The sequence below is a fragment of the Cnephaeus nilssonii genome, assembly GCF_951640355.1.
Source record: "Cnephaeus nilssonii genome assembly, chromosome: 9".
NCBI classification, from domain to species: domain Eukaryota; kingdom Metazoa; phylum Chordata; class Mammalia; order Chiroptera; family Vespertilionidae; genus Cnephaeus; species Cnephaeus nilssonii.
In genome coordinates, this window is record NC_137080.1 from 93,864,202 (window position 1) to 93,876,319 (window position 12,118).

General features: G+C 51.8%; 2 protein-coding genes across 12 annotated transcripts in view; both read right to left on the minus strand.

Moving 5' to 3' along the window:
- Window positions 1-6,312, minus strand: part of ZBTB9 (zinc finger and BTB domain containing 9) — a 28,244-nt gene extending 21,932 nt beyond the window's left edge. For both annotated transcript variants that reach the window (XM_079781465.1, XM_079781464.1), the window contains exons 1-2: window positions 6,164-6,312; window positions 3,397-5,996 (exon numbers count right to left, since the gene is read on the minus strand). In XM_079781465.1, the coding sequence (XP_079637591.1) occupies window positions 4,522-5,919 (1,398 nt within the window). In that variant the 5' untranslated portion in view covers window positions 5,920-5,996; window positions 6,164-6,312 and the 3' untranslated portion in view covers window positions 3,397-4,521. The remainder of the gene's footprint in view (window positions 1-3,396; window positions 5,997-6,163) is intronic.
- A 2,511-nt stretch (window positions 6,313-8,823) lies between these two features.
- Window positions 8,824-12,118, minus strand: part of SYNGAP1 (synaptic Ras GTPase activating protein 1) — a 29,422-nt gene continuing 26,127 nt past the window's right edge. For 5 of the 10 annotated variants that reach the window (XR_013814043.1, XR_013814044.1, XR_013814045.1 and 2 more), the window contains 2 exons: window positions 10,195-10,311; window positions 9,431-9,565 (listed from right to left, as the gene is read on the minus strand). Coding sequence is in view for 2 of the 10 variants with exons in the window: in XM_079781547.1 (XP_079637673.1) it covers window positions 9,419-9,565 (147 nt within the window). In the remaining 8 variants the exon portion in view is untranslated. Of the gene's footprint in view, window positions 9,566-10,194; window positions 10,312-12,118 lie in introns of all 10 variants that reach the window. The other 5 variants (XM_079781547.1, XM_079781546.1, XR_013814048.1 and 2 more) reach the window with 3 other exon arrangements.

Consider the following 12,118-nt stretch of genomic DNA (forward strand, 5'->3'; position numbering starts at 1 on the left):
TTTATTTCCTTTGCAGCGCTGGAATGTAATCTTATGAGGCAAGCAATGTCTGCCATGCCTAGAACAGCACCTACATATGAGTAATCGTGGATAGCTGGCAAATATTTGCTGAATAATGAAAATTCCAAGTCTCAGGATATGGGAAAATAAGAGCTAGAGGAGCACATAGCAGAGGCCCTAATGATAAGGATGATTTTCTAGAGGAAGTGATGTTTAAGCTGATAACTAACGAGAGGAATTAGCCCACTGAGGGCTATTTCTAGGTAGGTAACTATTCTAGGTAGAGAGATGAGCATGAGGCGCAGAGGAAAACAGCAGAGGCCTAGGGGAGAAAGTAATGAGTGAGGAGACTATGAAAGAGCAAAAGGAAGCAAATGAAAGGTTTCAGCTGAAGAGTTGGTGTAACAGTACTTACTTGCTTTAGAAAGATCACTCTGGCCATTGTTGTAGAGTGAAAAATAGAGGGAAGAAAGACAGAAGACGAGTTAGGTTATAGTAGCAGTAGTGAGAATGAAGGAATGCATCAATTGGAAATATTTGGGAAACAGCACTAGTAGGACAGGTACGGGAGGTGAGACATGTTCAGGAACACTCCTAGGTTTCAGTCTTGGGCATTTGGGTAGATGGTGGAACTAAACCTGGAAGGAACAGCGAAACAGCTGGCTGGAGGTGGGGCCGAGCATTTTAGTCATGTTGAGCTTGAGATGTCTATGAAGTATCTACATAACTGGTTTAAATATTTGTCTCTTAAAGTGATAGTCCAAGGCCCAAGCCCTTGTGATACCTTTTGCATTTATTGTTGAAGGAAGGAAAAAAGAAATCTAAGTGGGTTTGGGGGTCAGAAAAACTGGAGATATAAAATTAAGAGTCATCAGCATTTAAAAGGATAAAAACCACCCAGGAGTGTATAAAGTTAGAAGAGGGTGAAAGAACCTTGAAGAACTCTAACACTTATGAAAAAGGTAGTAACAATGATAACATCTAATCCTGAGTGCTGTATGCCTCCTTTCCCTTTTAGTTGAAAACATTTTCTCTTTATGTAAGTGATTCCTCCCTGAGAGAACTGACCCCAGTAAAGGTGTAACTGACTAATGTTCTTTCATAATAATAGCTAACATTTATTGAGTTTACCGAGTGTAAAGCATTGTCCTAAGCCCGTGGTCGGCAAACTGCGGCTCGAGAGACACATGCAGCTCTTTGGCCCCTTGAGTGTGGCTCTTCCACAAAATACCACGGCCTTGGCGAGTCTATTTTGAAGAAGTGGTGTTAGAAGAAGTTTAAAAAATTTGACTCTCAAAAGAAATTTCAATCGTTGTACTGTTGATATTTGGCTCTGTTGACTAATGAGTTTGCCGACCACTGTCCTAAGCATTTTACATGTATTCTCACACTCTATGAGCATGATTAACTGCAAATGGCAACTACACAGAGTGAAGATACAAGAAGGAGGGGATAAGTACAAGAGCCAAGGTTCTGGGAGGGGGCGAGCCTTGGACAGTAGGAACATCTCTTCCACTAAAGGAAGAAAGGACAGAGGTAGAGTATAAGGGAGGGAGACACATTGATTGGTTGCCTCCCAGGGCCAGGGACTCAAACCCTTTAGTGTGGGGGCCAACACTCTAACCACTGAGAACACCAGCCAGGGCTAACATGGTGCTGTAACTGGCTTTACAGAGTAATAACAAAGTGCTACAGGGATTAAGGAGAGGGAGGAAACAATTCTGCCTTCAGTTCAGAGGGCAGAGGTGGAAATTGGGCAGGTTCACATATCTTTTTTTTTTTTAATCTTCACCTGAGGATATTTTTTCCTTTTTTTTTTTTTTTTTGAGAGTGGAAGGGGGTGGGGGAGAGAGGGACATCAATTGGTTGCCTCCCGAATGTGCCCAACTGGGGCAGGGGATTGAACCTGCAACTGAGGTACGTGCCCTTGACCAGGAATCAAACCTGTGACCCTTTGGTCCATAGACCGCTCTATTGAGCCACACCAGCCAGGGCAGGTTCACATATCTTGAACACCTATTAAGTTCCAGGTATATCTGAGGCTTTAAGGACCCTAAAGTGGGCAACATGTGGAGACTGTGGGGTGGGTCTGTGTTCCTGTGATCTGATCAGCAACTGTTCCCTACTCGTCTATCCCATGACTTCAATTGCCCCTTGAGGATTCCATGCCCACTCTGTTACTTTGAGGGAACACATGATCAAGGTGCTCTGGCCAGAGGGTGGATCTGAGGCTCACAGTTGTTATCTGGGAAATTTAATCTTGAGTGACACAAGAAATAAGAATGACTAGTTCATCACCCCAAAACATATGACCTAAAGAGACTTCCAGGAGTTCCTCCTCCCTGGACTCTCAGATCTGACCCAGGTCTTATCCGTCCAAAGGCTGGTCCTTCATCCCTTCCTTCCATTTCAGGAGCCACCCCACATCCTTTCATAGATTCCTGTTCTGATAAAGTTAGTTAGAGCCAGTTTCCGTTGCATGCAACCTGAGGATCCTGGCCAATGGATATAGCCACCAACAGGATGTGTGCCAAAAGAGTGACAGGTGGGTGGGATTACAATAGATTGAAGATTGGAGCCTACTCTTTGACCCCTTTCCCAATGTGTTCAGTCCTTTTAATGGTACCATGGCATGGCTCTTTTAGAGAGGCTGATCGATACCAGCTACAATTTACCTTTTCAGCCATAAAGTCATATTTTTTAGCCACTTTTGAGGAACATGCTTTAGGGAAGTAAAGTTGTCATTTGAACTCATGTTTACCATTTCTACATTAGTTCAGCCATCCACACCATTGCCATACTAGTCTGGCACATGGAGTCGTGAAACCTCTGCTGACCTATAATAGGTCTTGGCTCAGTTTCCTTTGTGCGACTACAGGAATTTGTCCTGTCCACTATATGAACTTATCACACTACACTGTCATTATTTGTCTAGCTTCAGTAGTAGCTGTGAACTCCTCGAGAGCAGAGTATAAAGCAGGGTCTGGCACAGTGCTTTGCACTAAATGTTTGTAGAGCAAACTAAACATTATACAAAATATATGAAATTGGAGAACATTATAGGTAAAGATCATGTGAAACAAGCCCTTTAAAAACAAACAAAAAAAGGAAGAGGGCCCAGCTGGCGTGGCTCAGGAGGCCAGTTTGATTTCCAGTCAGGGCACATGCTTGGGTTGCGGGCTTGATCCCCAGTAGGGGGCATGGAGGAAGCAGCCGATCGATGATTTTCTCTCAACATTGATGTTTCTATTCTCTCTCCCTCTCCTTCCTCTCTGAAATCAATAAAAATAGATTAAAAAAAAGAAGAAGAATAAGAAAGAGAACCAGTTTGGAGATACCACCCCAGAAAGAAAAATAAAAATAACAGTTCAGACTCTGAAAGATAAGGTAGCTTACCAGAGGTTATTCAGTGGCAGGTCTGGGCCTAGAATCTAGCCCACAGAAATCCAGAATAGTTTTCTCTGCACCGGTGTGAGACTATCCCATTCTTTCCCCATCAGCATAACCCAGCTGCAAAACCCATCCAAGTCTTGGCAACTCTTTTCACATTGTCTCTCCCACAGAAATTACTCAGTCCAGTCCACTGTCAATTCTCAATTCCAGGACAAAGTTTATTTGTCATGTGCGAGTAGGGATGGAAAAGGTGGGGGTGTGGTCCCACTATGCAGTTACTCTCTAGCCTTCAGTATGTGCTGTCTCAGCCCGTCTCTGACCAAAGCCACTTGTTCAGAGTAGTGGTGCTACCTTGAGAGCATTTTAGGTCAGTGGCCATCTCCTGAGTTCCCTGGTCACATTCCAATCACTGTGATCAATATATGAGTGATTAGTGATGGTCAGAAGTAGACAAGAGGCACAGGCTGTTGAAGGAATACCCTCTATTAAAAGAGAGTTCTAGTAATGACACATGGAATGCTCAATTTGTTAAAGTGCTCAACTACAACATAAAAATAAAGGTGTTGGGAAGATATCTACTGGTAAAAAAAGCAAGTTATCATCTGAGGGGCTTCTGGAAAGACATAATAAGGAAAGTACATAAAAAAGAACTCGGCTCACATTTCAGCAATGGTAAGGGAAAGAAAAACTAGAGCTCAGTCCCTGAATCACTAGAACTCAAAATCAAACATATCCCCAGATGGAGACCAGCTCCTTTAACTCCTCATGGAGACTGAATGAAACATTTATCATTATGTCTTTTTTGTTTTAACTCTTCTCTCTTCAATTAAATTTCTAATCTAAAATCTGGTTCCCTGTATGAAAAGATCTATTATCAGCAAGTGACCAATTTACATATGGCCTGTAAACCACTTTTCTGTAATGTGATTAGTAAAAACCTGCAGTAAGATGAGAATTCTAAGTTTCCAAATCTGCCAGGTTGAGGTCCATACCCAAGAACAAGAGGTCCATAATATATCCTCCTGGCATGATTATAAGATCCATGATTGGGATGCCATGGTAGTGAGGGTAAGTATCCATCAGCAGCAGTGGCTCTCTTGTCCTAGAAGTTAGAATATGGCCTCACAGTCACTTGTAAGTCCAGTGAGCAGTGGCCCAGCCCTGGCCCTTGCACAGGTCCCTGTGACGAAGGAAACAGGCATGGACTCGGAACCTACGACCGCAGTGGGGACAGGCATGCAAGGCTCCCGCGTGGGTCTTCATGTGCTCTGTCAGATGGTGCTTCAGCTTGAAGCGCTTGTTGCAGATCCCACAGCCAAAGGGCCGGAGGCTGAAGGTCAGCATAATGTGCCGGTCACGCTTAGGTTTCACTGCAAACCGCTTCCCACACAAGCAACCAAAACATTTTCCATCTGCAGGGGGTGTCCCCCCTAGTTTCACAGGCCCATGAACAGCCTGCCCCGCTCCCCCAGGTCCCCCACCCCCTGACAGAATTTCATTCCCATGAAGATCCACTGGTTTCCAGGATGGACCTCCTCCTCCAGAGGTTGCCCCTACTCCTGAGGGCGGCAAGAACCCCAGCTCTTCGCTCCCTTCAGCGCCTCCTCTAGGAAACACTGTGGTCTCCTCCGTTACTCCTCCAGACTGCGTTCCACTTCCGGTTATGTCCTCCTTAGGCTCAAAGGGTTCCTGCTTAATGTAGAAGATTTTGGGGGGCAGTGCAGAAGGAAGGGCAGGAGGTTCAAGTGGTGCACTCTCCTCCTCTGGAAGCCTACGGGGAGTAGCAGATATGGGCAGTGAGTGGGACCCATGAGAGTGGGGAACCCCTGATACTCTGGCAGGTTGAGGAGTCTGAGAAAGTGCTGCTGACCCCTGGTCTTCATCATCATCATCATCTTCCTCCTCCTCCTCCTCAACTTGAATCTGTAACACCTCTCCCAGTTCACTCCCCTCCCCTCCAACGGGGTTCTGGGTAGAAGCAGAAGACTGCACAGGAGTCTGGAAAGAGGAAGAGCGAATGCACCAACCTCCTGTTGATGATGTAGTGGAAAGTGTGTGGTAAGGGGTCGCTCCACGGGCTGCAATTCCACCACCTGAGGTTTCTAATTCTCTAAGAATCTCTGAGCACTGATCTACTACTTGCCACATCTGGAGGCCACTGGCCACAAGGAGGTGGGCAGGGAGAGCATCCAGCGGCAGGCGCAGGCGCCCTGAATAAATGAGCTGGAGCAGCCCCTCGAAGGCATCAGCTTCAATGACGCTGGGCAGGGTGAGACGGGGGGCATCGCCCAGAAGAAGTTTGTCGTGGAAGTAAGGAGAGGCAGCGGCCAACACCGCTTTGTGAGCCCTAAGTTCCCGGCCCTGCACCAGGAGGGACACATCACAGAACTTCCCCTCTAGCCTGTGCCGGTTCAGGGCTTCCAGAAGCATTGAGCTATGCTGAGGGAACTCGATCTGGATGGTCCGTGGGGCTGGGTTGCAGTTCGGGGACGGGGGGACGGGAGGCAAAGGTGTCGAGGTATCCATGGCCTCCACGGAAAGAGATCCCAGAGGACCGAATCCAGGAGATGAGGGGCAGGGGTAGACCTCACGCCGGGTGAAGGCTGTGGAGGAAAGAGACGGGGGTCACAGCAGCTCTGAATAAGGAGAGCGCGTTGCCTCAAACACCACCTGCCTTCCCTACCCCCTCCACCCCCCAACCCGCGGGAACTTTTCAGTCAGACCAGTCCCGCGCACTCCCCCACGAACAAAACAACCAACCAACACCAACCGGGTTTAACTCCAGGGCCCGTAAGAAGATGGGGGGGTCCTCCAGCCAGAGCCCGACCGGCCCGCCGCTCCGTTGCCCCCGCGTTGCCCACCGGGCCCAGCTCCCGGGAAGCCGCAAGCGCCGCGGTGCAGCCACAGCACCTCAGTAGCTACCGCGCCGTCCCGGCCGGAAGCCGCCGCCTTCCCCGACGCCAACGCCGGATGCGGTGGGCGGGACTAGCAGCAGCCAATTGGAGCCCACGAGCCCCGTGTTGATAGGCTGCGCCGGCGAGAGGGCGGTGCTGAGAGGCGGTGCTGGCCGCGCCGGGGCGAGTAGCCTCCGAGGAGCCGCGCGCAGTCGGAGGGGCGACGGGGGAGCCGCCTGGTGTTCGGGGTGGCGCCCGCGCCCCGCTAGGTGCTAAGAGGGCGAGACCAAGTGGGCACCCGCTGTGCAGGCTGGGCATTGTCCGCATCACCCCAGAGCCCACCCGCCCTGCGAGGTAGGTGTTGCCATCCTGTTTCCTCCGCTTGGCAGGTGCTAGGTCTGGGATTGGAACCCAATTCGCTAAGGAACCATGTTCTTTCCTCCCTTCCGCCTGGGGACATTTTAACCAGCAATGAAACCTTATTTCTAGGTAATTACTTTCTCTATTTTTTACTTAATATGTTTTTATTGATTTCAGAGAGGAAGGGAGAGGTAGAAACATCAATGATGAAAGAGAATCATTGATTGGCTGCGGCCTGCAGGCCCCACACCGGGCGGAGCCCACAACGCCGCCACAGCCCGGGAATCCGGGAATCAAACCGTGACCTCCTGGTTCATAAGTCGATGCTCAACTACTGAGCCACGCCTGCCAGGTAACTATTTTCTTTAAAGGATGCTTGTAGATAGAGACTTGGAATCTTACCAGATAATGCTCCTGTTCCTTGGCCTCTTTACTTGGGGTTAAGTGGGGCAGTGGGGAGGGGAAAGCTAGACTGGGTTTGGCCAGTGCAAAACCCTGTTAAAAAACAGACAGCAAGTCCCAAATGGAGTCATTTGTGCCAAGCCCATGTCTCAAACAAAGACTTCTTACTTAACCTAATTGCAGTTTCACTTTCTCCCTGGAATGTAACCTTTAACTATTCAGCCTGGGGTTACCTGATAGACCCCTTCCGTGCTGCTGAGGGCGACCTTGTCTAAAACAATGCGTTCTTAGCCAGTCATTTCCTTTTTCCACCTTTAAAACCATTTCTTTTCTGCAGCTGGGCTGAGCTATTTGCTGGATGGGATGCTGCCCAATTCATGAATCAGTGAATAAAGCCAATTAGATCTTCACATTTACTCAGTCGAATTTTGTGTGTGGTTTTTTTTAATACCCTGCTCTAAAACAGGGAGCCTGGCTGGCTGGGAGAGTGGTACTCCACGAGGCGACTGTGTCTTGCACAGGGATAGTTTCTCCTGGGCTGTGGGTCTCCTTTCAAAAAGCAGGTCTATCACCCTGTTGGTCCTGGAGGTCCCAGCTGAGGAAAGTCAGCAGCGAAATAAAAGAACAATCTCCGTTTATTAAACATGATTTTTCAGTTTCACCACACACTCCAGAAAAAAAGGAAATGGGGCTGGGAGTGGAGAAAAAGGGACAGTGGTAGGGGTAGAGAAGGCTGGGGGTGGGGTTGGGTAGGGAGGGAAAACGAGAAAACAAAATAAAACTGATAGGGAGATGCATCTCCCTACCCTTAGGGTGGTGGGTGGGGAGGGTAGCATGGGGGAGGGGGCTAGGAAGCTCTGTACACAGGGGTTGCCCCCAGCCCCCACACACACACCCCAGATATGTACAGTACAAACCCCAGATAATTACAACAGCCAAATAAGAGGAGAAAGGGGGATCCCAGGTAGGGTCTGAGGTTGGGAAAGCAAGGAAAGGGCACAGGGATAAAATTTCACATATTTACAACTTTTATATAAGTATAAATTTGGCCCCGGCTGGGTGTATGTGATCAGGGGGAGGGACTGAAGGGGAACTGTCCATACAAAAGAAAGAAGGGTGGAGTCTGCGAAGTCTCAATACCAAACGCAAGAAGGGATGAGGGGGCAAGGCTGGGTAGGGGATAGCAGTCAAGGAAGAGGGGTGTCAAGAAGGGGGTTCTCCCCTCTCATGACCTACCCACCCCAAACCCCATCCATCCTACCTCCCCTATCCCGCCAGAGAGCTATGTACAGAGAAACACCGAAAAATTGTGGAGCTGGCGGGAGGGAGGGAGGTGGAGGGAGATTGGGAGGGGGGGAGAAGAGAGGGTAGCCCAGCCCTGTCCTACCTCCCCCAGGGGACAGAGTCATGGAAAGAGGCCCCCAACACCCTCTTCCACACAGGTCCCCCCACCCTGGGGGAGAGAGACATGGCTTTTCCTAGAGTAAGTTCCCCCATCCCCCTGGGAGTAGAGACCATGAAGAGAGAGGGGAGGGGCAGGGGGGACTGTGTCATGGTAGGGCAGATCAGCTAGTCTGTCCTCCCCAACATACACACCCTCCTAAACCCTAGCCCCTCACCCTAACCTCAATTCCACCCCACCCAACACACTGGGGGAGGGGGGGGCATCAGCCCCCTCACCCCGCTCTGGGACCAGCCAAGAGCAGATCAGGTGTGGGAGGAAGGGGAGACGGCTCCCATTCCCCCCTTGCCGCCCCCACCCTGCCCCGGTGGCCCCCCCGCCCCATCTGGGTTCTGAGTGGGGAGGGAGTAAATCTGAGTGGTAGGATGAGAAGGAGTTTGTGCGTGCTGAGCCCCCCCAGACGCTCCTGAGAAATCAAGGGGTAGTAGGGCCCCCTCACCCGGGGTCCTCTCCCCATAACAAGGGGGACAGGGGAGGCCAAAATGGGGCAATGGATGGGGAGTTAGATTGTCAGCTCTGGTTACTGCTAAAAAATCACCCTGAAGTTGAAAGTTTGGAGGTGCCACACCCCCAGGGTGGGGGCGAGGGTCTGTCCCCCAGTGCTCAGGGGAACGATGAGGCAGAGGGTGGGGATAGCACCCCGGAGTGAAGGGGTCAGTGTGGGGCAGGTGGTGTCCTGGGGCAAAGGTCCTCGGGGATCACAGGGGGCAGCACCCCAACAGGAAGAAAAGAGGGGCAGCTAAGGGCCCCGCTCTCCCTCCTGGAAACGGTGCGTGGGGGTGGGGGACTGGTGCCCCCAGGAAGCATTCAGGGAGGCAGTCCCGCTGTCCTTCGGCGACGTCCAGTCCCGGTGGTCGGTGTCGTCCGGGGTGGGTGATGGGCAAGGAGGTCCGTGATGCTGGGTGGGCTAGTGGTCTGCGGTGTTTCGGAACTCGCCGTTCTCGGTGATCTGCAGCCGGGGTGGGGGGGGCGGGGCTGGGGGGGCCAGGCCGTTCCAGGGTGGGGCCAGCGTCACACGCGGGTTTGTTGGACCCAAGGGGGGAAGCTGCCTCTCCTGCAAGACACCAAAGAGGAGAGCGCGGACTTATTGAGACGCATCGCAGTGGCCCGGGTGTCAGCCCCCGCGCAGTGGCCCCCCCCAAAGCCAGCCCACGCCGCGCCCCGGCCTCTTCCCCCAGGACCACCGCACACCCGCTCCTGTTGCATTTCTCACCTTCAGGAGAAGTTACTTCTTCTGGGATCAGGGAGAAGGAATCTTACCCCCGACTCCTAACAGGGCCTTCACCCCAGGAGTCACGGCAGGACACCAGTTCAAAAGCACGTTCCTCCCCGCGCCCACCGGTTCCTCCGGCCCAGCCCGCCTCCTCTGGGAGCCTTCTCCCAGCCACCCCCAAGCCAGGGTAGGAACTTTGTGTGGAGGGAACAGGGGAGGCAGTACAGCCAAACCTCATTAATCCAAACCCCCATGGATTTGGAATTTTTTCATAATTTGAATAGAAACGGGGCTTCAGTTTTCCTTTATCTATGAAGAAAGGGTGTGCTGAGCAAATGAATAGTGGCAACGTGTCTGTGGGAGGAATATTTAACCTATACCAGAAAACAGACTTTTCAGTCCTATCTATTCATTAACGCATGCTCCCTGAGGGCGCGAGGAGAAAAGCCTATTCATTGGAGTTTACTTACTGTATATATTTGAAGACATGCATTTCATTAAATAGACACTGTCATTCAGTTTTGTCACTTATTCAGAGTAGCCATCTTCTCAAATATAACATTCCAAATTAGAGAGGTTTAACTGTACTGGGGGGAAAGGAAGGGGATTCAGGGAAGTGACGTGGGAGGGCTGCCTCTCTCTCTCTCCCTCTCTCTCTCTCTAACCACAACAGCCTGGGAGCCCTGCAGACACAGCAGGCCCCAACCTCTGCAGCCACAGGAAGCACAAACGCTTCGTTCCTTCCCACCCCCGCGCTCCTTTCACTCCCTCTCCCTGGGCTCCATTAAAGGTGAGGGTACCAGACCCTACCCCCATCCCTGGTCCTGTATCACCCCCGCTGCTCCGGCCCGGCCTGGCTCCGGCCGTCTGCGGGGAGAGGAGAAGGCACGAGGCGTCTGGGTGCTCACTCGCCTAACAAATACAGGCACAGGGCAGCCCGCTTTGGGCCCCTGCCTCCTGCCCACTTGCGGCAGGAAGCCTGTCTGTCCCCCAATAAATTTTGTTTCCGCCAACCAGAAACTGAAACGGGCACAGAATTAATTTTTAAGTTAATGGCTGAACTGTAGAGGGGCCAATACCTAAAAGTGCTTTAGCAAAAGCTTCCAAACTATTTCCGGGGCCACAGGGCAGTTAGGCCTGGCCCCAGTTATGTCTGACCTTGTCTGAAGGATACAACATCCTCCCAGGTAGAAGCTCCCAACTCAGCTCTCCCTCCCAAATCAAAGACTCCCCTCTCAGAAGCCACCAGAACCCCAGCCATAAGCAAAGCTGCCTCACTCGCTTTCCACAGTCAGCAAGGGAGGGATGGCGGGCGGCAGAGAAAGAAGAAACCTTAGACGTGGCTGCCGGGCATGCCCCCACGCCGCCACGGACACCATTTAGAAAGTACATAAATTGGGGTGCCATTATTCATTTTTGCTGCAGGAGTCCTTTCCATGGTGAGGTCCCCTGGTGCCTCTCAGCGTCTGTTTACAGACCACTAAGACTTTGACAGAGAGGCTGGGCAGGCAGAGCTAGTGACCGTGCGAGGAGCCACTGCCCGCTGCAGGCCACGCCCACGGAAAATAAGGCGCTCAGAAACGCTGTCAGTGGCCACAGGTTCCCTTGACCAGCTCTTTAGGTAGGACTGTGTCTGCAAGGCCACTGGGTGGCGGGAGACGGGGAGCGAGTGGCATTAGCCACCCGGGATGTGAGCTCTGCCAGGAAGAACAGCGGTTGTTGAACATGCTGCTCCCGGCACCCCGTCTGGGAATCAACATGGCCACGGAGCCCAGGGTCTTATCTAGAAGAGCTGGCCCACTGCCAGCTGCACGCCACACGGGCCAGTCGTCGCGCTAACGCCTGTCATGGCTCCCTGCTCCTCCTGCTCCACTCACCCTGCCTACTGCCCTGACATCTGAACAGCAGTCTTTCCGACCCCCAGGGGTCCCCGACTCCTAATTCCCACCTAACAGGGCCGAATAGGAGCCCAGATGCCTCTACCTCACAGCTGCAAGGAGAAGGAGGAGAGAAGTGGGTGAGAGGGGGAAGAAAGGGGGGTGGAGAACGAAGGTCAGGTAAGGAAGAGGAAACCCCAACCTACCTGCTGTGGTCAGAACAGCCCCTCTAGCAAGGGTGCCCAACCCATCATCACTGCTCCCCCTTAGCAAGCCCCCGCCCAACAGCCCAACCCCCAAGGACGCTCTGGTGAAATGGGGGTGACAGACATACACTGGAGAGGAAGGGGAAGAGGCTGACAGTTAAGAGGAGGCTGGGGGTGGGTTTGTGGGAAAGGGAGTGTGATCTGGGAATGCACTGCCGCCAGGGCAGATGCCTGGCACTTGAAGGTGTCATCTAGCCGACCGGGAGGCAGCGGGAAGCACTGAGGTCTATGCAGGAGGTACCGGGGGCGGG